Source organism: Alligator mississippiensis, chromosome 5 (assembly GCF_030867095.1).
Source record: "Alligator mississippiensis isolate rAllMis1 chromosome 5, rAllMis1, whole genome shotgun sequence".
Lineage (NCBI taxonomy): Eukaryota > Metazoa > Chordata > Crocodylia > Alligatoridae > Alligator > Alligator mississippiensis.
Window position 1 is genome coordinate 43,620,409 of NC_081828.1, and position 22,379 is coordinate 43,642,787.

The following is a 22,379-nucleotide window of genomic DNA, read 5'->3' on the forward strand; positions in this document are numbered from 1 at the left end:
AGTCCCAGTTAGGCACCTAGTTGATCAGACAGAGGATGCTGCAGCTGGGAGAAGCTAGACAACCTTTGTGGGCTGAACTGGGAGAAGCCACACTGTTTTCTTTTAATTTCTTTTGTTGAGAGAAGTGGGCAAAGAGTCCCAACTTGTGTTAAAGGAAAATGCCGGATAAAGGGCCTGCTTGTTTTGAACCCTGAAAGAGGTGTGGCTGTGACTCACACTAAACCAGCTGATTGAAGTCATCCTGCTTAAGGCAGGATCATTCCTATGTAAACCAAACTATATGTCTACCACTCTTAGAAGTCCATGAAAAACCTTGTCACACAACTACCAGGCACAATGCCCCAAAGCTCCAAGGACACCATACTTTGCCACAGGTAAAGCAGGGGGATGGGGACATGGTCAATGTCCTGCCATTGCTGTTTATTCATATATACTCATGAGATCTCAGGGAGAAGACCATGCTTCCTGCAGCAGAGACCAGACTTACCTTACTGTTCCCCTTTTGTTTTTTGTCATTCAGCCGTGAACAACATCTCCAAGCCAGCTCTTCTGGATACCAGAGCCTCTAGGATCTTTATGGACTTTGCATTTGCCTCCCAGCACCAGATTCCAACCAGGTCTACATGCACCCCAGATGTAGTGGAGTCAGTGGATGGGTCTACCTTCCCCGCAGAACCCACCTGAGTAGCCCCATTGGAAGTGTGGATCAGAGGGCACAGGAATTTCTCTGCTTCAACCTGATCCATTTTCCCTACTTTCCAATTTTCTTGGGAACCCCATGGCTTTCCCTCCACAACCCTGATATTCTGTGGGGGCAGAGGGAATTCCAATTTCTTTCTACTTTAGTGGAACTGGATGTGTTTCCATGGGAGACCCCAGATCACAGCTCAGATCATGCAGGGAGCCAGAGCACCTGACACCATCTGCAGGGGGAACAAGGCCCACACACCCAAAGATTGCCAGTCTGCCAGCCAATGGCTCATCTATCCCTGCAAAATGCTGAGATGTGGATGATGTATTTGATAAGAAGGGGTGAACCAGCTTCCTCCACATCATCCATACGATTGCCTCACTGATATCTTACCAGGGGTACAGATTCTGTCTCTGAGCCTGAACTCAAGGCTCTAAAACAGTGGTCACCAACCAGTGGATCTCGATACACCAGTAGATGTTGGAGCCTCTTGTGGTAGATCTCGGAGCCTCTTGGAGTCGATCCGAGGGTGGGGTAGGGGGGCTGAGTGCCTGCTTGCATGCACATGCACACCTCCCAGCCCAGCAGGTCAGTCCATGGGGAAGGGAAGGGGCGGGGGCTAGATCGAGGTCCCCGCAGTGAGGGACAGTGCTGCAGAGGCAGGAGCAGGGGTAAGATAAGTGGGGCCCAGCCAGGTGGGACTTACCTGTTCAGGAGGTGTGCCCCCAAATAATTTTTTCTCGATCTGCACCCCCCCCTTCCCTGGTCCTCCATACTTTCAGGTGGCCCCAACATCAGAGCATTCAAAAATACTTTGGCTCCTATGAGGCTTGTGTTCACACCAAAACCCCATGCACTAAGCCTCTAGGCCTCCTCCAACCACTACAGACGCCAAGCCAGCCCTGGAACATGGTGTCTTGATTCTATTACCGATCTGCCTCCCACCTTAGGGCATTCAAGCATCCTGCTGGCAGTGGACCTCCTCACCAGGATAGCCCATCCCCTGCCCTCAGACAGCCTGACTATTCTTAGAAAAAAATCTTTCAGTTTCATGGTCTTCCCGGGGGCATTGTCTCAGACTGCAGCCCACAATTAGTTTCCCACTTCTGGAAAGAGCTCTCAAAACTTAAAAATCAAACCTCTAGCCTCATCTCCACATCACCTGCAAACTGACAGGCAAACAGAATGGATCTGTCAGACACTCGAACAATGTCTCCAACACTTTTTGAATTATCACCAGGACAATTGGGTCTCCATACTCCGCTTGAGGAATTCACATATAATAACTCTGAACATGCCTCCACTGACCACTCTCCTTTTCTTTTGAATTATGGGGCACTTTTACATGTGTTCCAGGAATGTGGGAAGGGAGCTTTAATTAGAGCAACTCCCAGAGTCACTCTAATTAAAGCACCTCAGCATCTTGTGTATCAGTATCCCTGTGCTTCAGAATCATGGTGGGAGCGCTTTAACTAAAGCTCGTCAAATGGTCTTTAGTTAAAGCACCCCTGCTGCCATTTTGAAGCACAGGGATGGTGATACACTACATGCAGAGGCTGGCTGGAGTGCACAAATTAGCATGCTTCAGCAGACTTGATTAATTAAGTCTGCTCCGACATGCTGGAATTACAGTGTGTGGAAGCAGCCTCGTGGCACATCTGCAGGCACCCATGGTTTCCATCCCCACATTCATCTCTTGTCCTTTCAGACCTTTTACACACCAGCTGCAGTCTGAATGGTCAATAATTTTCACCAGGTCCAGCAAGAGCTAAAGAAACATCTAGAACTTGCCAAGGAGACTTACAAGAGCTTCACAGATAAGAATCGTCAAGAAGCACTGGCCTTCTTAGTGGGGGAAAAGGTTTGGCATCCACCTCTGCATGTCCATCTACCAAACTGAACTTCCAATATTTGGGCCCCTTCTCAATCATTGCAAAGATTAATTCAGTCACCTACAGATTAAAGCTCTCCAGAACCATGAAAATGGTCTTTCATGTCTCCCTGCTGAAGCCGCATAAGGAGAACCCATTTCCAAGCCGAGCACCAAGCCTTCACCAGCCATGCAGATCCAAGGTCAAGATGAATTTTTGTTCAACAGATTCTAGACTCCAAGATGATTGGGGGAAATTACACTGTCGAATAGACCGTGAAGGGGACAGTCTGCAGGAACGTTCCTGGGAATCAATGAACAATGTCCATGTGCTGGACTTTGTAAAAGACTTCCATCAGGCTCATCCTAATAAACTTGGAGAACAGGATAGCATATGGAGGGGTTTGGGCATTTATTGTTGTATTTAAGTGTAAGAGAAAAAGCAGAAACAACTAAGAAGCACCACATATTGAGAAGTCCTGGAAAATCATAATAGTAGGAAAAAGCCAGTTGAGTTTTGAATTGTTACCTGAAAGAATAGCACAGTGAAAAAATACACTCCCTCCTGCTGTTTAAGTCCTATGTTTTGAGAAATAGGCCTTTGTTAATAAACAGGATTACACCAAAGGAACAGCAGGCTTCATCATAAATGTCTCCTTTTAATGGAAATACCCCCCTGAGCTAATTACTCAGATCAAGAAAGCAGAGCAGCACTTTTAGAGTAACGTGTTCTGACTGCAAGAACAGGCCATACAGCACACGGTGCGGGCGTTGTCCTGTTCCAGCAGCATCTTTCAGCACCATGGTCATTTCACCTCCTTGGCTGAGGCCATCGGCATCGATACCTCTTGCGCAGATGAACTGGCGTTTAGTAAGGGCAGGAGATGTCTGTAAGACACCCTGTTGCGGTTAATGCGCTGGTGAAATCTGACGTTATGGAATTGGCCCTGGGTTATTTTACTGCTGGAACATGCCATGTAACCTTCTCAGACAGGCTTATTTGTTGCATCATGGGACAGTGCATCCAGGACTACCAAGATAACTTTAAGCCTGCCTTAATTAGGGAGGCTACTGATATGTTGTGAGTTCAGCAACAACAGTCTGGACGTTCCTAGGTTGAACTAACAGTTGTTTATTATTACTTCATAGATTTCATAGACACTAGGGCTGGAAGAGACCTCGGAAAATCATCGAGTCCAGCTCCCTACCCTAGGGGCAGGAAGTCAGCTGGGGTCAAAGGATCCCAGCAAGATAAACGTTCAGATGTTTCTTAAAGGAGTCCAGAGTAGGTGCTTGCACTACCTCTGGAGTCAGTCTATTCCAGGCCTTGGGGGCTTGGACAGTAAAGAAGTTTTTCCTTATGTCCAGCCTGAAATGTTCTTGGAGGAGGTTGTGAATGTTTGACCTTGTCATCCCTTGGGGAGCTCTGATGAACAGGCGTTCCCCTAGATCCTGATGTACCCCCCTTATATACTTATAGGCAGCCACCAGGTCCCCCCTGAGCCTGCGCTTTTCCAGGCTGAAGAGTCCCATAACTCTCAGTCTCTCATCATAGGACCTGTTCTCCTGCCCTCTGATCATATGCGTGGCTCTCTTCTGGACTCTCTCAAGCTTTTCCACATCCTTTTTAAATTGTGGAGCCCAGAACTGGATACAGTACTCCAGCTGCGGCCTCACCAAGGCTGAGTACAGCAGGAGGGTGACATCCTGGGATTTGCTTGAGAAGCATCTATGGATGCAAGCCAGAGTTTTGCTCGCTTTACCAGCTGTGACATTACATTGGTGGCTCATATTCATCTTGTGGTCAATCATGATCCCCAAGTCCCTTTTGGCCATGGTGCTAGCAAGCGTGCTGCAGGTTTTTTTTCCCCAAGATGGAGTACCTTGCATTTTTCGGTGTTGAACGCTATCAGGTTTTCATCTGCCCATTTTCTGAGCCTGTCTAGGTTGGCCTGGATCACCATCCTATCCTCAGGTGTGGACGCTTTACCCCAAAGTTTGGTGTCCAGTCCACTTCTGACACCAAAGTCTACATCATTAATGAAGATGTTAAAGAGTATAGGCCTAAGGATGGAGCCTTGGGGGACCCCATGATTTCCCCACAAGTAGCAACCCTTGCAGGCAGACAGCTTATGCTGACGTGATGAAAATGGCTTGAATACCTCAGCCAATTTGTCTGCAGGCCAGCCCCTCCACACCCAGTTGAGGACATGGGCAAGGATGGGGTCTTTTGCAGTCATCCTTATAACTTTCTGGAATCATATCCAAGGTAGATTTTAACAATTGCCTCAGTATGGAACAATCCTGGGAATTCCTGCTAGCATTTTCTCCATGAACTGCTGGAAAATTCCTGGTGCCGCAGAAATTGCAAACCAGACGTGCTTGACACAGAACACTCCCCGGTGTGCAATTATTGTTTGGGCCTCAGCAGCCTTGTCATGTACTATCAATAGCTGATAGGCTTGAGTAAGGTCAAGTTTGGCAAAAACCTTCCCTCCTGCAAGAACAGACAGTAACTGGTTAATGGCAGGCACTGGGTGCAGATTCTACTTAAGTGCTTTATTAGCAGTGCACTTGTAATCCCCACAGATGTGAACACTACCAGTACATTTTAAAACAGGAACAATTGGTGTGGTCCAGCTTGTATGTACGATTGGCTCAAGGACCCCTTGTGCGATAAGCTGAACTAATTCTGCATCAATTTTCAGCTGCGGTGTGAAAGGTACATTCTGAGTCTTCACAAAGCTAGAGGCTATCGCAGTGTGATATGACCCCGCATTCGTTCCTGCCTGGGGCAGGGGGTCGGACCTCATGATCTGTTTAGGTCCCTTCCGACCCTAAGTACTATGATACTATGATCCATTTGGAGTATCACAGGTGGACCAGAGTAAGTTCCTAATTCCTTGGAGAATACCTGGGGAAACTCCCTTGCAAGCCTTTCCAGACTTTCTGTGCAGAGACTGTGTACACCTTGAATACCGATTCCCAATGGTGAGAACCAATTTCTCCCCAGAAGACTTCTGTGGGAAGTCAGTGACAATGAGGGGTAGATGCTGTCTAACAGCTCCATACTGGATATCTACACTGCAGCTACCCAAAGTTTCCACAATCTGTCCATTGTAGTCCACACAGGCGACACTCAGGTTTCAATAACTTGGGGACAGGGTGCCGAAACACCTGGAAGAATGTGTTTTCATCTATGAGGGATACTCCTGAACCCAAGTCCACTTCCATTTTTCACTTCTTTCCATTTATTACTACAGTTGCAATCATCTCAGAAACTTGAGTTTCAACACCACCAACATTTTGAATCAAACATAATTTTTGTACCTCACATTTTGGGGAGGACCCTAATCTGTGACTGGTTTGGGAATGAATACATTTGCCTTAGTCTTTTTGTCTCTTGGAACTGGCCCTCCAGCAGCAAACCCTCTGTGTGGCCCTTCTTGCAGCCATGACGCTCCGCATTCCTAAACCTGCACTCCCTTCGTCTGTGTTGGCTGCCACAACTCAAACATGTCTGTGGATTAATTGGTTTACGTGGTGCTGTTGGTGAGGGTATAATCCGCTGAATTTGCTGGTGATGATCTGGTTCTTGATCTTTTTGGAGTAAGTGGACATTGCAGGAGAATGCCTGGTGAATTTCTTTCACGTTATGGGATGCTGCTTCAGCTGCCAAGGCTTTTTCTTGTGTAGCAGCCAAGGTCAAATTTGGTTCAGAGAGCAGGTGACGTTGGATTGCTTCATCTTGAACCCCACAAATGAGACTGCCATGAAGCAGGTCATCCAGGAGATCACCAAACTCACATAATTCGGCAAGACAACGGAACTCAGCCAGCTCATCTGCTATGCCTTCATTGACTTTTTGGTCCCCTTTAAAAAAATAAAATCTCTGCAGGGTAACAGATGGCCTTGGGCAAAAATGTGTCTTTAGCAGGGCAATTAGTTCAGCATAAGACTTAGTGTTTGGCAAGGCAGGTGCTGTGAGGGAACGAACAATGGCAAATATTTTGGCACCACAGACTGTCAGGAGGATCACGCACTTCTGTGCTGGGTTTTCCACTTCGTTGGCTTCCAGGTAATAGGATAGCCTCTCAGCATAAGAGTCCCAAGAAGCCGGCTGGCTCATCAAATGCTTCTATATGCCCCAATGTGGCCATTTAACTAACATGAGCCGTATTAGAGAGAAAAGAAGAAGAAAAAGAAAAAAACTTTCCTCTGATCACAAAACACAGGCTAGTCTCAGAATGTCGTCCTACAATCTAGGGACTCTTTTCAGCAAAGGATCCCATCCTTGTAGCCAGATGAGATGTTGTGAGTTCAGCAACAATGCTCTGGACACTGCTGTGTTGAACTAACAGTCATTTATTATTATAACTCTCTGGAATCATATCGGGGGGGGGGAATCTTAAAAGTTCCTTGTATATACATATATACATAGAACTTATACTTATGTGTATATATATATATGTATGTATATGTATATATGTAATATGTATATTATGTGTGTGTGTGTGTATATATGATATTGCCTTTAAGCCCATCACAGACTACTATAAGTCTCCCTTAATAAGGAAGGCCACTGGGGACACATCAACTAATTCCAGGAGACAAAAACAGGAAGGGAAGTGAGGTCATAAGATAATAAGGGACTTGGATGGCATGGGTTTTGCTTGTCCACAGCTTGAGGGGCAGTTCCCCCCAAACCCCTGCACCTATCTCCTTGAAACTTGGCAGGCTTTGTGGCCTCAGTAAGAGCTACCACCCCTGCAGTTTTCACACCCATGTGTTGTAACACACAGACGTGACATGAGTTTGGCTTCCAAGAATTTGGAGTACAGTTCCTCCCAAACCCCTACACCAATCTCCTTGATACTTAGCAGGTTTTATGCTCTCAGCAGAGGCTACCATCTCTGCAAGTTTCACCCAAATCAGACAAAAAACAACAAAGTTATAGATATTTCATTGATTCCCCGTTATACCCTTGGCTGGATCTCCGAGGCAGCTCTGAAGCTTTGGAGCCACTTGGTCTGGAGCTCCGGATCGGATCGTGGCCATCCGAAGTGGCTGGATCTGAAGCCAGATCGGATTGCTACCGACTTGCACAGGCCTATCCAGCAGTAGGGGGTGTGCGAAGCGGGCCAGATTTGATTCAGATTCGGCCCAAATCGGACAGTGATTCAATTCGTTGATTCAGATCTGTGTCCCTGATTCAATTTGGCCGAATCCAAATCTGAAGATTTGATGCTGATTCAGAGAATCAGCGATTTGGACACAGGCACAGCTTTAAAAGTTTTTTCTACATACCTTGAGGTACCAGCACGGCTTGTGATCATTACGATGCTGAGGCACATGGAGCGTCCCACAGGAATGCGGGGGCACCCTACACGTGCTTGGTGGTGAACCTTCTGGGTCTGCTGGGGAGTGCATGCCCCCCCCATGTTTCCCCAGCCTGGGGATTGGCTGCAGGGGGACCCAGGGTGCCCCCCCAGACCCAAGAGGCACCAGTCACTTAGCCGGGGGGTGGGGTGCAGAGGCCCCCCCCAGCATGCTCCCTGGCAGACCCAGAACTGGACTGGAGGTGCTTCTGGTCCACTTCTGGGTCTGCTGCTGAGCACGGTGGGGAGCTCCCATGCTTCTGTGGGACACTCCATGTGCCCCAGCATTGCAGCATTCACGATCCCCTGCTACAAGGGGCATGTAGAAAAAACATTTCAAGCTGTCTCTATGTCCAAATCTCTCTGAATCAATTTGGAGGGTTTCAGTTCAATTCAGAGAGATTAAAGGGTCCTCTGATTCGATTTGGATTTGGAGATTTGGCCACCGAATTGGGCCAAATCGAATTGGGGACTGAAGCTTCACACAGCCCTAGCCAGCAGGCTGCTCAACAGGACAGATGTCTCTCTGTCTGGTCCTGGGCTTCTGACTCCTTTTTGGCTTTCTTTCTTCATCAGCAGGACCTGCTGTTTCCTGCTTGCTGACTCCTTGTTCTAGACTCCAGCCTGGATCCCTTTTGCTCCTAATTTGCTGACTCCTGACCTCTTAGGGCTACAGCTGCCTGTTCCAGACCCCCTAGCTAGAAACTCTGGTGTGCATCAGAAGTTCCAACATCCCTGGCTTATGACTGCCCGAGATAACTGCTTACTTCTCAGTCCCTTACAGATCTCAGCCCCTGACCCACCTGCTCCTGGTTCTGGACTCTAGTCTGGAGCTTCTCTGGACCTAATCCTCTGGGTTGCAACCCTGATTGCCCACATCCCAGTCTCACCCCCAACAAGAGAAAAGGTGGGACTCTTCTGTCTCCATCCCAGCACGAGAGGTTCACAACGTAGAGTGGAGCTCAGACCTACCGCATATCTCCAGACCCCTCCGATGTCACTACTTCTCTCGAAGCAGGTAGGTTCGAGCCCCTCATCCAAGCAACACTTAATGGATAACAACCCAGAAACACCAGCTCCAATAATTGCAACCTTCCTGTTTGCCATGAGGCTTGGTGTCTGAGAGTTTTGCTAGCCAACTGGCAGAAAGGAAGTCTCAGGGTGCGTCTTCTGCAGACATGTATCAGAGCTCCAGAGGAGTCACAACTATTTGTGCTGTCCGGGTGAAGAAATGACCTGTGTCAGCGTGCTTCACTGGATGAACTACTAGCCAATGAGTGCCCAGCACGGATTACCCTGCAAAAGTGGGACCAGTTGCATAATTCACTCCTGTTGGGAATGCAGTCTGGTTCAGCTGTGTAATAAAACTAAGCATTTCCCAAAAACAGGCCTTACAGGGCTCCAGCAACTGCTCTGTAGCACCTATCCCACTTCATACCCTCCCCAGGGGGCTCACTCCCTTTGCAGTCCTTCACTTTTCCCCACCTCAGCTCTGGCTGGCCAAAAGCCAGTACTCAGGAACCCCCTCTAGGTGATACCTGTGCCTGGAGCCATTCCCCAGAGTTAAAGCCTCCTACTGGCCTCTCTACAGTCTCACCAGCCAGATCTGGTTCTGTTGCTCACTTCAAGGAGCCACAGATGGGAGCAGCACAGACTGCCTCCCTGCAAGGCTGGCGGGAGAGAGCAACCCCTCCACCCCCACATTATTGACAGCAACTGCAGCTACCACAGCTCTATGGCAGAATGCAGGGGTTGGCACAAGCCAAATTCTCTGCCTGGGGTTTTTCACAACTTGGCAAGGGAGATTCCAGCCTGGCTGAAGGCTGTGGTAGGTGTTTGTTCCTTCCCATCCCAGTGCTTCCCACTCAAACACTTTCCTATACATCACCTTGGCTGCACTGCCTGTCTCTTATTCACTGTCCCTCACAGGGCCTTAGGTCATGCACCTCCTGGAAGGCATGTCCAACTTAGGGAAGCCCTGCAGAAGGGGAGCAGTGGCCTTCTACTCTGACTTAGCTGCAGTTGCTCCGAAGGAAGGGAAGGTACCTTAGCTTGGTCTGAGCCAGAGCAGCTCCAGCAAAACAAAACTCATCAAGCAGAGGTGGAAGAAAAGAGAAAACTGCATTGCTTTTGCATAAGCAGCAGCCTATGCGCATTCCTCCTTTTTGCATATGCATTTTGGCACAGTCCTTAATCACATGATCACTTACTATTTTTCCCCAACACAATTTCATTCACGTTATTCAAGATGTTCTTCTTTTCTTCTTTCTTTCTTCCTTCCCTTGGGATCATGTGCTCACAGCAGGTTTCAGCTTTCACCCCTAACCTAACAGGTAAGATCCTAGTTCAGTGATTCTCAACCACGATATTAGGGCACCCTGAGGAGTCTTGAGATAAACCAGAAATTTTACACTGTAATCCGTAGTGTTAAAGGCATTATGTGCTGGTGTGAGCTTTTTTGAGATCTTTACAATAGAAGGATCATTCAATTAAAAAAAAAAAGTGAAAGCAGGACCTCTGATTAGGGAGGTCTGACTGCTCCATCCCAGGCTTTTCCCTGGTGGCTGCTCAAGGGGTGGGAGTGTTGCCAGACTCCAGCCCCCTGCTACCACTCTGAGGCAAAGGGGTGGGAGGTGGGGCATGCATGTGTATGCAGTGCATGCATCTGTTGATGATATGGAGCTTTTCAATCTCTCTCTCTCTGCTTCTTTATACTGTCTGCAGCAAACTGATAGGCAAGCAAGCCTGCAGGAAGTTGATAGCAGTGTTTATCACCACATTAGCAAAACAATAGCCTCTCTCCATTAGTTCAAACTCTTCTTAAAAAGCTTACCAGCTGACCTGTTGATTAGCTCCAAAAAGCCCTAAGTGGTCACTGTTCTGTCTGCCTGTCCCAGTGAAGTTGCAAACACACACACACACTGATACCTCTCAACATTAGCAAGCATACCACATGCTTAGGGCCTGTGGGGCTGGAGTCTATGCTGTGGGAGATGGAAGGGAGGGGGGGGAATCCCTGCTCCAGGAGTAAGCAGCAAGGGGGACGGGGTGTGGGGGACAGAGGAAGTCAGGCAGACCCTGCTGTGCCTGCAATTTCTGCAGGAGCTCCAGCCAGGGAGCAGAGGGGAGGGGCCAGCCCTGCTGTAGAGCAGAGAGCCCTAGCCAGCCCAGAGAGCATGCTAGGATGCTGGGGGAGTCTGGTTTATCTTAAACCAGCAAGAGGTCTGGGACAGATATTGCGTAAACTGGTTTGAGCCAAATTAGTTAAGTCTGATACTATATTCAACCAGGTTTATCTCAAACTGGTTTCAGTCATTTTCAGACTGGTTTATGTGCACTGAACATCTCTTCTGTTACAGGTTTAAACCAGTTTCTGATCACTTAAATGGGTTTATGTGTAATGTCTGTCCCTAGCCTAAAGGTTGAGAATTACTGTCCCAGGTCCTCCCCTGTTTGCATAGGCAGGCTTGAAAATGTGAATCCTAAAGGCTCTTTTGGAGAGTGCAAAGAAAGACAATTTGGCAAGGGTTATTTTTAAAACATCTCATGATTTTTGAAGCCAGGCTCAGGCTTCCAGTGAGGACTAGACTTGGCAAGTCTTGAATGCTTGGGGTTGGTTGCACTGGATCCTTGGAATAAGCAAAAGGCCAAATAGTGGGACCAGCTTATTTCCTGCAGGGTTTTCTGAGTTTTAGCCTCAGTTCTAAGGGGCTTAGTGTTCCGTCCCCTGGCAGATTGGGGCTAGATCTCTCCCATGCAGCAGCCCCATTCTTCTCCCAGGAGCAATACAGCCCTTCAGGGTCTCAGCCACAGAGAGCAAGAGCAACAAAATACAAGGCCCAGGGAGACTGCAGCTCATCCTACACACTGGCACAGGACCTTTGGCTTGAATCCTTTTCTCAGGACAAGCCCCAAAGCCCTACTCTGAAAGATCGGCTGCTTTGCAGTAGTTTGTCACTGAACCTATATCCCCCCCTGCCTCCTCCTTCCTGAAACCCCTTTCCCACTCTCCAATACCTGGTCTTATGTGTCTTATCCTAGGACTCTAAGACTAGGTTAAGGCAATTGTGAAAAACCTTTATGTGCACCAGTTGTCACCCTGATCACTCTCATTATATGTTAGATCCTTGCTACTGCATCATGGAGTCTGGAAGATCTCTAGGGAGTAACAGGGTCCTTTCCTCCCCTCTGGCTGCTGGCTGGCTGGCCAGCAGAGCTGTCTGCATGCTGTTTGCCACATCTGCAGTCAGCCAGAATACTGAGCTGTCCAATGCAGGGAACAGCACAGACAAAGGACTCTCCGAAGGGCCCCGTCTCTGCTTTGCAGAGGGTTTCTAAACTGTTCTTGTTGCAGTTTGCTTCTAGCCCTGCAGCGAACAGGCTCTGCATGCAATTTCCTATGGGACAGGCTGGCCTCTTTGTAGGGTATAAATTGACCAATAAGGTCTCTAGATTTTGTAGTCAAAAGCTACTTTGCCACAAGCAGCAACAGCATGTTTCAGATAGAGGTGGTCTACCCGAGTCAGAAAAGTCATGTTGCCAATCTGGCAAGTAGTGCATGTAGCTGCCATATTGGAATCCAAGATGACTGCCATGAATTCACATTTTGATCAATATTTCAACCCCCAATAGGGTTGAAAGTTATTTTCTACTGATAAAACCAACATTGTATGAACCAAGGAGACCAATCATAACATTTTGTTGTGGTAGCCATAGATTCATAGATTGTAAGGGGCTGGAAGGGACCTCACAAAATCATCAGGTCCAGCCACCCTGCACTAGGCAGGAAAGACAATTGGGGGTCTGGTGACCCCAGCAAGGTGACCATCCACTTTTCTCTTGAAGACTTCCAGGGTAAGTAATTGCACCACTTCTGGAGCGAGTTTATTTCACAGTCTGGACACCAAGTTTTTCCTAGTGTTAAGCCTGAAATGGTCTTCCAGGAGTTTGTGGCCATTACTCCTGGTTTTCCCCAAGGGTGTGCTGGTGAACAGTTGTTTGTTGAGCTCTTGATGTATCCCCCTGATACAGTGGTAAGCTGCTACCAAGTCCCTTCTCTTTTTTAGGCTGAAGAGACCCAAGTCCCTCAGCCTTTCCTTGTATGGCTTGCCTTGCAAGTCTCTGATCATACTGTGGAAGAAGGGAAAAATGGAGTTGAATCTCCATTATGTGTAAGGGTGCAAATCATGTATTCAGCTTAGGCTATGGGGAAGTCAAAAGGACATGACCCAAAACCGCCAGCCTAACACAAGACTGGGACCATCCTGTCCTAGTCTAGTAAAAAACAAAAACTTAGCACAAAAGTAACCACAAACCAGCCTGCTGAGTCAGCCCAAAACGGGAAGTGACCCCTAAGGTTACAAGTCAAGAGACCCTTAAAATCTGCTAACATAAGATAAATAGAAGACATGCACTTTACTAACAAAGTCATGGCAAATGCTGATGGTATATGTCGTTGCTATGCTTATGATGTCATATTTTCTATATGAACTTGCCTCACCTGTTGTACGGGGTCAGACCTCTTCACAATTCTCCAGTTGTGTATGAGTCTGTCCAGAATGCATTCTCTAATAAACCAAGCTTCTGCTGACTTGACCTAAAGTTTGCTGCATGTGTTTACCACGACAATACAGGAGGCTCTTCTCAGACTCTCTCAAGCTTTTCACATCCTTGTTGAAGTGCAGTGCCCAGAACTGGACACCATACTTCAGCTGCTATCTCACCAATGCTGAGTAATGTGGAAGAATCGCTCCCTTGGTTTTGCTTGAGATGCATAGATTGATGCATGCCAGAGTATTGTTTGCCATCGCACTGATGGCTCATGTTCAAACTATGGTCTATTATTACCCCTAGGTCCTTTTCAGTTGTGGTGCTAGTCAGTTTGGCACCACTGAGACTGTAAGTATGTTGGGGATTGTTTGTCCCTAGATGGAACACTTTACACTTCTCAATGTTGAATTTAATCTGGCTCCAATCTGCCCAACTTGCCAGCCTGTCTGGGTCCGCCTGTATCTTCATCCTATCTTCAAGTGTAACCATGCTCCCTATAACTTGGTGTGATCCGCGAACTTGGCTCTTCATCCCCACATCTAAATCATTGATAAAGATATTGAAAACACTGGACCAAGCATGGGTCCGAGGGACACCACTGGCCACTTCTCACCAGGATGACACAGATCTGTTCATTAGAACTCTCTGGGTCCTGCCCCGTAGCCAACTTCCTACCCACCTAACTGTCGAGCAGTTAAGCCCACAATCCTTCAATTTTCCCATGAGAACATCATGGGATACCAGATCAAAGGCTGTATTGGACTCCAAGATGGCTGATACATTAGCACGTATGTATTGACTCAATGTATTTAAAAAACCTAGTTAAACAATACTCTAAAACTAAAACCTCATAGGGCGCATCCACACATGCAAACACGTGCGCTTGCAGCAGCTCAAATAGAAGCAGTGCAAAGTTGAGCTAGGGCTTTTGCCTCAGTGCACATGCTCAGACATGCACTTTGTCGTGGAGCAAATTGTGCCACTAGGGGCAAAATAACCCTGCCTGGCTCCTCCTGGATCTGTAGCCAGGGGGAGCTAGAACATGAGGCCAGCAACTGTGCTATTCCCAGCAGTATAAAAAGCTGCCCTGTGCTGGCCCCAGCAGTACAAAAAGCTGCCCTGGCAAATAGCTCAGGGCTACTCCCTCTCAGGAGCTTCTGGGGCCCAGCCACTTGGTACCTGGGGACACTACCCCTTGTGCCAGCCAGACTGCTGAAGCAGCCATGAGAGTTCCCTGCACCCTCTACCCACTGCAGCAGTCTGGCAGTGGGGGCTGCTGCCTGGCTGTGACCTGCTGCACACCTGCCAGATCGAGATGAGGCATCTGCCCCTCTGGGCCAGCTGCCAGTGGGCTGTGGCTGCAGGGTTGGCCTCTGTGGCACTACTGCCATGTTTGCCCCCTGCCTGGCCACATGGGCAGCTATCGTCCAGAAGATGTGCCGGGTGTGGTGGCCTGCTTTGAACTGTCAAAGCATGTCCTCCTGGCCCCATTTGGCCAGGAGGTCAGCCACAGCCAGCTGGGTTCAAGGTGCCAGCTCTGAGCAGGCAGGGTCCTGCCACTGGCCTCCCTAGCAAAAATTATGGTGTTCCCTATTGGAAAACTGAAAAATCCCTGATAAAAAAAATCCCAAAGTCACTCTGTAAAAAAACCCCAAATCCATGTTCCTCCACAATTAAAACAAAAGAGAGAGAGAGACAGAGACAGAGACAGAGACAGAGATAGTGATCAGTTGGGCAATGTTTCACTGATATATGTACAGTGTTAAAGCACTGGCAGTGGGGGGGCTACAGCCCCCTGCAGGGACTATGGCCCCTCAACAGGTGCTACGGCACCACACAGGGGTTACGGCTCCCCAACAGGGGCCAAATGGTCTCTGCAGGGGCTACCACCCCGCCACAAGGCTCACATGCCGCACCCCAGCCCCCCAATTGCTGCCCCACCTGGCCCCATCCCCTGCCAGCTGCTGCAACCCCCCTGATGGCTGCCCCTCCCAGACCTCCCCACTCCCCCAGACCCCCCAATGGCTGCCTCGCCAGACCCCACCCGCCACTTGCACCCCCAGGCACCGTCACTTAAAAAAAAAAACCAGAAAAAAAAACCAGAAAAAAAATCCGGAAAAAAGCCTCTACTTAGCTTAGAAGCAGGGTGGGGGGGGGGGGCTCCAGGGCCTCCTGGCAGAGCCTCCCCGGCAGCAAAGGACAGGAGGGCCCGGGCTGGGGCTGTCCCTCTGCCCCATGCTGTGCAGGCGGGCCCCAGTGAGCCAGATGGCAGCCAGATTGCCGGTAAGTGCTGGGTTTATTTTTTTTATTTTTTTAACTATGGGGTGGGGGGGCAGGGATTAGGGGGGCCTGGGGGGATGGGGGAAATGGGGCCAGGAAGGGCAGGGTTTGTTGGGGGCTGGGGAGCTGGCAGGGGGAGGGGCCGGGCAGGAAAGTGATCGGGGGGGTCAGGGGGGCTGGTGGGGGGAGGGGCCAGGCAGGGAAGAAAATGGGCTGGGGGAGTGAGCAGGGCCAGCGGGGGACCCCCCCCATGGTCCCCTCCCCCCTTCTCCAGCCCCCCCAACCCCTTACTTACAGGCACCGGAGCCCTGCTGCTGCAGCACGCTGTCTGCCAGGCCGCACATTTCAGCACCAGAGCAAGGGGCCAACCACAGAGACGCTCTGGCAGCCAGAATGTCTCCATTGAGAACCAAGCCTCCAGTTGCCTCAGGATGCCCTGGCCCACTTTTATAACTTCATTTTTTTTAACTTCATAATTTTCTCACGTGGGGGACATTTTTTCATTCCTGCACCTCAAAAGGGGTTTGAGACGGGGCAAGAGGCACGTGCGCGCCCATCTGGACGTGGCCATAAATTCTATCATTACAAATTTCATAGTAGGCTTACAATATTTCCTTTCTTTTTTGTGTCCTTGTTACAAGGTGTTTAGCAGAATTTGCAAATTTATTGGAACCTGACAGGGCTGCGCCATGAGTGCTTCTGCTGTGGCCTTTGGACTTACAACCTCAGGGCTGCCAACTGTGCACCTTAGTGCCTACACCACCCCAGCTCCTGCTCCTGTCCTTGCCCCTGCCCCTACATACAATACTGAAAAAATGATAACTCAAGCTAGCCTCCTCATTCAAGTTATACTGAATAAGACAATATATTTTTTAAAATTTCAGAATGCAGATAAGTCAGATATTAATAATATATTTTGATTACACACTGTCCCATAGTTGACTTTACATCCTTGAAGGTTTTCAGTTTTGATTTGGGTATGATTGCATAGGAGCTCTCAGTTGCATCTGCAGTAAGATGTTTCCGGATAATGGTGTTCACAATTTCTCTTCCTTTGTCACATGCATTCAGAATGTCTAATGAAATATCTTTCGGCACAACATCTCCCATAGAAATGCATAACAGCTTATTGTTGGAAACTGTATACAAGTGGAACTTTTTGAACTGCTCTTGTAGCAACTTGACATCACTGTAATCTCATTTCAGTCATGTTCTTTGTCTTTCATTATGACTGGAAGATGTTGTTGTATTGATCCCAAACGTTTGATTTACTATCTCAGTTAGGGGACCTCTTTCATTGTAGTTCAGCTCCTATCGTTGTCTAGTTGATTCATCACATGTTATGTTTACTATGTCACTGGCAATTTTGCCAATCTTGTTAACATGTTCTACTGCTAGTCCAGGCATTGTGAACCTTTTTAAATAAGTGTACCTCCGGCAGTTGAATGCAGAGCAGGGAGGGAGGTGTGGCGTGCAGCCGGATGCGCAATGGCAGCACTGTGGGGTGGTGGATGGCAGCAGCAGCTGCTGCCGTGTATAAGCTTCCCCCCTCATTCCCACATCCAAACAGCTGGGCAGTGCCTGTGCGGCCCACAGAGGGGTGCCACTGCCCTCGGCCCACCCTGGCCCTGCTCCTGGGAGATGGCGGTGCAGGGTGGTGGCTGGCGGCGCTCCGTCCTCGCCTGCCCACATGTACTCCATAGGGCCTTCCCTCATATCCCCGGTTGAAAAACCTCTGTGCTAGTTGGCTGAAATGTTTACAAATTCATAGATTCATAGATGTTAGGGTCGGAAGGGACCTCAATAGATCATCGAGTCCAACCCCCTGCATAGGCAGGAAAGAGTGCTGGGTTTAGATGACCCCAGCTAGATGCATATCCAACCTCCTCTTGAAGACCCCCAGGGTAGGGGAGAGCACCACCTCCCTTGGGAGCCTGTTCCAGACCGTGGCCACTCTAACTGTGAAGAAGTTATTCCTAATGTCCAGTTTAAATCTGCTCTCTGCTAGCTTGTGGCCATTATTTCTTGTAACCCCCGGGGGCGCCTTGGTGAATAAAACCTCACCAATTCCCTTCTGTGCCCCCGTGATGAACTTATAGGCAGCCATAAGGTCGCCTCTCAACCTTCTCTTGCGGAGGCTGAAGAGGTCCAGGTGCCCCAGTCTCTCCTCATAGGGCTTGGCCTGCAAGCCCTTAACCATATGAGTGGCCCTTCTCTGGACCTCTCCAGGTTATCTGCATCCCTCTTGAAGTGCGGCACCCAGAATTGCACGCAGTACTCCAACTGCGGTCTGACCAGCGCCTGATAGAGGGGAAGTATCACCTCCTTGGACCTATTTGTCATGCATCTGCTGATGCATGATAAAGTGCCATTGGCTTTTCTGATGGCTTCGTCACACTGCCGGCTCATGTTCATCTTGGAGTCCACTAGGACTCCAAGATCCCTTTCCACTTCCGTGCCACCCAGCAGGTCATTCCCTAGGCTGTAGGTGTGCTGGACATTTTTCCTCCCTAGGTGCAGCACTTTGCATTTCTCCTTGTTGAACTGCATTCTGTTGTTTTCTGCCCACTTGTCCAACCTGTCCAGGTCTGCTTGCAGCTGTTCCCTGCTCTCCGGCGTGTCCACTTCTCCCCATAGCTTTGTGTCATCTGCAAACTTGGACAGAGTACATTTCACTCCCTCGTTCAAGTCGCTGATGAAGACGTTAAAGAGTGTCTGTCCAAGGACCGAGCCCTGCGGGACCCCACTGCCCACACCCTTCCAGGTCGAAACCGACCCATCCACCACGATTCTCTGGGTGCGACCCTCTGGCCAATTTGCCACCCACCGGACTGTGTAGTCATCCAAGTCACAGCCTCTTAACTTGTTCACCAGTATGGGGTGGGATACCGTATCGAAGGCCTTCCTGAAGTCTAAGTATACGACTAAATGGGAGATTAGTTATTTTGACCCTTAATCCTCCTTCCACAAATTCAGCATACATTAGAGGAGCAATTTAGTATACAACTAAATGGGAGATTAGTTATTTTGACCCCTAATCCTCCTTCCACAAATTCAGCATACACTAGAGGAGCAAAATTCACTAAAATCTTCATATATTCAAGATATACTGGCCCCCATCTCATGTAATTAGTATGATCATGCACAGCTATCAGCAAAAGCATTTCTTTAAGACATGTAAATTTTCATACTAGTTTCCTTCAGGTTCAGCCCTGATGAAGCACGAGAGACTATTGACTACTTCCAAATAGTTCATCCAGTACTTGAATGTATCTTGATGGAAGCATTCTTCCACAAATTTTTGAAGCAGTATGACGAGACAATCGTTGGCAGATTCATTAATAGTTCTTTCACTGTTGTGCCTGCCTCCGTTCGATTAAGCGCTCCCGTGCGGCCTTAGCCCGGACTATGGATTGCGTCTGTCCTGGGCTCGCAGGTGGACCCCACAGGCTACCCCTGCTGATGTCAGGGGGTCCCCTTAACTCGCCTGCCATGACTTGGGATGTTGCTTCAGTGGAGGGGTTCCCCCTTGGGGCAGCCTCCAGGGTCGTCGTGTCTCTTGGCGGGCACTCACTGGGCTCTGACCTCCCCTACACCCTGGCCACTCGCCACCTTGGGCTGCCACTCTTTGGGCCCCTTTGGTATCCTCAGCTCTTCCCCAACCTCTGCCCACGGCTTGCCAGCTGCGTGCCTGAGTCTTCGGGCCTGGTGTATGGTCCACGAGGTCCTCTGACCTGGTCCCGCTAATAAGACTCCTTATCACCCTATACTAATCAGCCTGTGACGTGACGTGCCTATCCCACCACCGAGATAACTAAGGCCCCTAAACTACTGGGCCAGGAGGCCCAAAAGGGTGCCTCTGGCCTCTGGGCCGTGTGAATTGCCCTGGGCTCGGGTTCCACAACCCTGGCGGCTCACCCCATTGGAGTGTTAAGTCCCCGCCTCTTCCTAAGGCCGCTGTGGGCCATGAAGGTCCACTGTCTGACCCCATTTCGGGTCTTCGGCTGCCCTCCGGTGTGGCCTGACAAGGCCCCGTTGGACATGCCCCTTTGTTACCTCTTCTCCGAGGCTCCCGTGCAGGCTTGCTCCTAGGTCTCAGCGCTGGCTTGCCCCAACGCTGCTCTCTCGGTTCCTGCCTCCAGTTCCTCCGTGGGTGCTGCCGCTGGCTCTGCTGCAGGTGCAGCTGCTAGATCCCCCGTCGGCGTTGCTCGCACCTTTACTGCCGCCTCTGTGGCTGATGTTGATGCCAGCTTTCCAGCTGGCTCCACTGCTGGTGTTACAGCCAGCTTCCCTGCCGGCTCTGCTGCCGGTGTCACTGCCGACTCTGTCGGAGCCTCTCCTGGCTCTGCCCCCGGCTTTCCATCCTGCCGGGTGCGGCGGTTGATCCCCTCTGTGTGAGGAATTTCCCTTCAAGCCTCCACTCATCAGCCACCCCGCTGCATCGTCTGGGCAGCTTTTTATCTCTCCTGGGTGGTGTCTCCTGCCCATGGGTGGCTTATCACCCTCACTGGTGGTTTCGCCATGCACCTCTCCTCCGGCTCTTCGGGCTCTGTGAGAGGTGAGTGGGGCTCTCTTTTGGCCTGGGGCCCTCCTGCCACCCCAGCTTCCCTTGGACACAACCCCCTCTCAAGATGCCTTGGGGCGCTCCAGTCTTGTTTCCCCGAGTCATACCTGGTGGGTTGATGAGTCCCTTAGTTTGGTACTCCGTGTGTCCGGTCGAATCCCTGCTGTCACACCTAGATAGAGAATCCGTCATTGTATTACTCTTTCCTGGCCTGTACATGATCTGGAATTTGCATGGCAGAAGGTCCAATGCCCATCGGGTAATTCGGGCATTATCAGTCTTGGCGGTGCTCAGCCATCTGAGAGGGGCATGGTCCATTACCAGTCTAAACTCCCGGCCCATCAAATAATATCTAAAATGGTCCACTGCCCAACAGATGGCCAGACATTCTCATTCTATCGTGGCGTACCTTCTTTCTGCTGGCAACAGCTTACGGCTAGCGTACGCTACGGGTCTCTCGGTCTCTCCTTCTTCTTGAGTGAGGACGGCCCCCACTGCCGTCTCCGAAGCGTCGGTCTGTAAAATGAAGGGTTTCTTAAAATTAGGAGTGTGCATTATAACGTCCTCACATAGCGCCTGCTTTAATCTTTCAAAACTTTGCGCCATCTCCTCTGTCCATTTTACTGTCCCGTTTCTTCGCCCTTTAAGTGCCTCCGTCAGGGTTGTTGTTAACTTCGAGAAGTGAGGCACGAATCTTCGATAATAATTGGTCAGTCCTAGGAATGACCGTAGTTGGCGACAATTTTGGGGGGCTGGAAAGTTCTGTATAATCTCCACTTTGTCTGCCAGGGGTTTAATTGTGCCCCTGCCGACCAAGAACCCTAAATACTTCGTCTCCCTTTGGGCCAGGGTGCATTTCTGAGGATTTGCCGTGAGCCCGGCATGCCTCAGCTCTGATAGTATAGCCCTAAGGGCTTTCTTGTGTTGTGCCCAGGTCTGGGAGTATATGACAATGTCGTTGATATATGCAGCCGCGTATTCAGCGTGGGGTGCCAAAACCCAATCCATCAATTGTTGGAAAGTCACCGCTGCTCCATGTAGCCCAAAGGGCATTCTGACACATTCATAGAGCCCCCATGGGGTACCAAATGCCATCTTTGGTCAGTCTTCCGGGGCCACTGGAATTTGCCAATACCCCTTCGCAAGATCCAAGGTCGATATGTACTGTGCCTCTCCTATCCTCTCTATCAACTCAGCTACCTGAGGCATGGGGAAAGCATCGAAGACCGCTAGGGCATTTAGCCTCCTATAATCGACAGAGAGTCTAAGCGACCCGTCGGGTTTACGCACAGGAACCAGCAGACTCCTCCAAGGGCTTCTTGAAGGCCTAACTACCCCTTGCTTTAACATGGAGCTCACCTCCTCGCATACGGCTTTTAGTAGATGGTGGAGAACGGGTCTCCACTTTTCCCTTACTATCGCCCCCGGCGGGGTTTTTATAGTATGAACCGTACCCCGAACCCATCCAGGCTCTTTGTGGAAAACGTCTCGGAACCCGTGTATCAGCTCCAGCATTTCCTTTCTCTGTAACATGGACAATTCCTCCCTGACTCTAATTAAGGTCTCTACCTTCTCGGAGGGCACAACTCCTTTCCTTAGCCCCTGGGGTCCCAGATCCTCTTCATCAGCCTCTACAAAGGTGACCCACCCTGTGGGTTCTTGCTGTTCCCGCAGCAGGTTTATGTGGAAAATCTGTTTCTCTCGGAGATGGCTGGGCCTATGTACTTCGTAGTCCATGGGCCGGACCCGTCAGAGTATCTCGAATGACCCTTGCCACTGAGTCAAGAACTTACTCGTTAACGTAGGGAGGAGTACCAGTACCCACTGTCTGGGTTCAAACACCCATTCCTTGGTATGGCTGTCGTACTTCTCTTTCTGATGGGCCTGAGCCTCCCTCAGATTCTCACGGGCTATGTCCTGGGCCATCCTTATCCTCTGCTGGAACTCCTGCTGATATACCGCCGGCTCTTGCAGAGGTCCGCCATCTCATTCCCATTCCTCCTTCAGGACTTGTAACAGGCCTCGAGGATGATGCCCTAAAACTAG

General features: G+C 49.6%; 1 protein-coding gene and 1 long non-coding RNA gene across 2 annotated transcripts in view; one reads left to right on the top strand and one right to left on the bottom strand.

The window, feature by feature from the left end:
• The window catches only part of LOC106738178 (uncharacterized), a 21,816-nt gene extending 18,862 nt beyond the window's left edge, over positions 1-2,954 (top strand). Inside the window, exon 5 of the long non-coding RNA XR_001373135.3 lies at positions 521-2,954. This is a non-coding gene — a long non-coding RNA (uncharacterized LOC106738178). The remainder of the gene's footprint in view (positions 1-520) is intronic.
• LOC102560508 (flavin-containing monooxygenase 5) overlaps positions 1-15,359 on the bottom strand; it is a 27,758-nt gene extending 12,399 nt beyond the window's left edge. The window contains 1 exon segment of the mRNA XM_059728275.1: positions 8,912-15,359. Coding sequence (XP_059584258.1) covers positions 8,912-9,046 — 135 coding nt within the window. The 5' untranslated portion in view covers positions 9,047-15,359.
• Between the last annotated feature and the right edge of the window lie 7,020 nt (positions 15,360-22,379).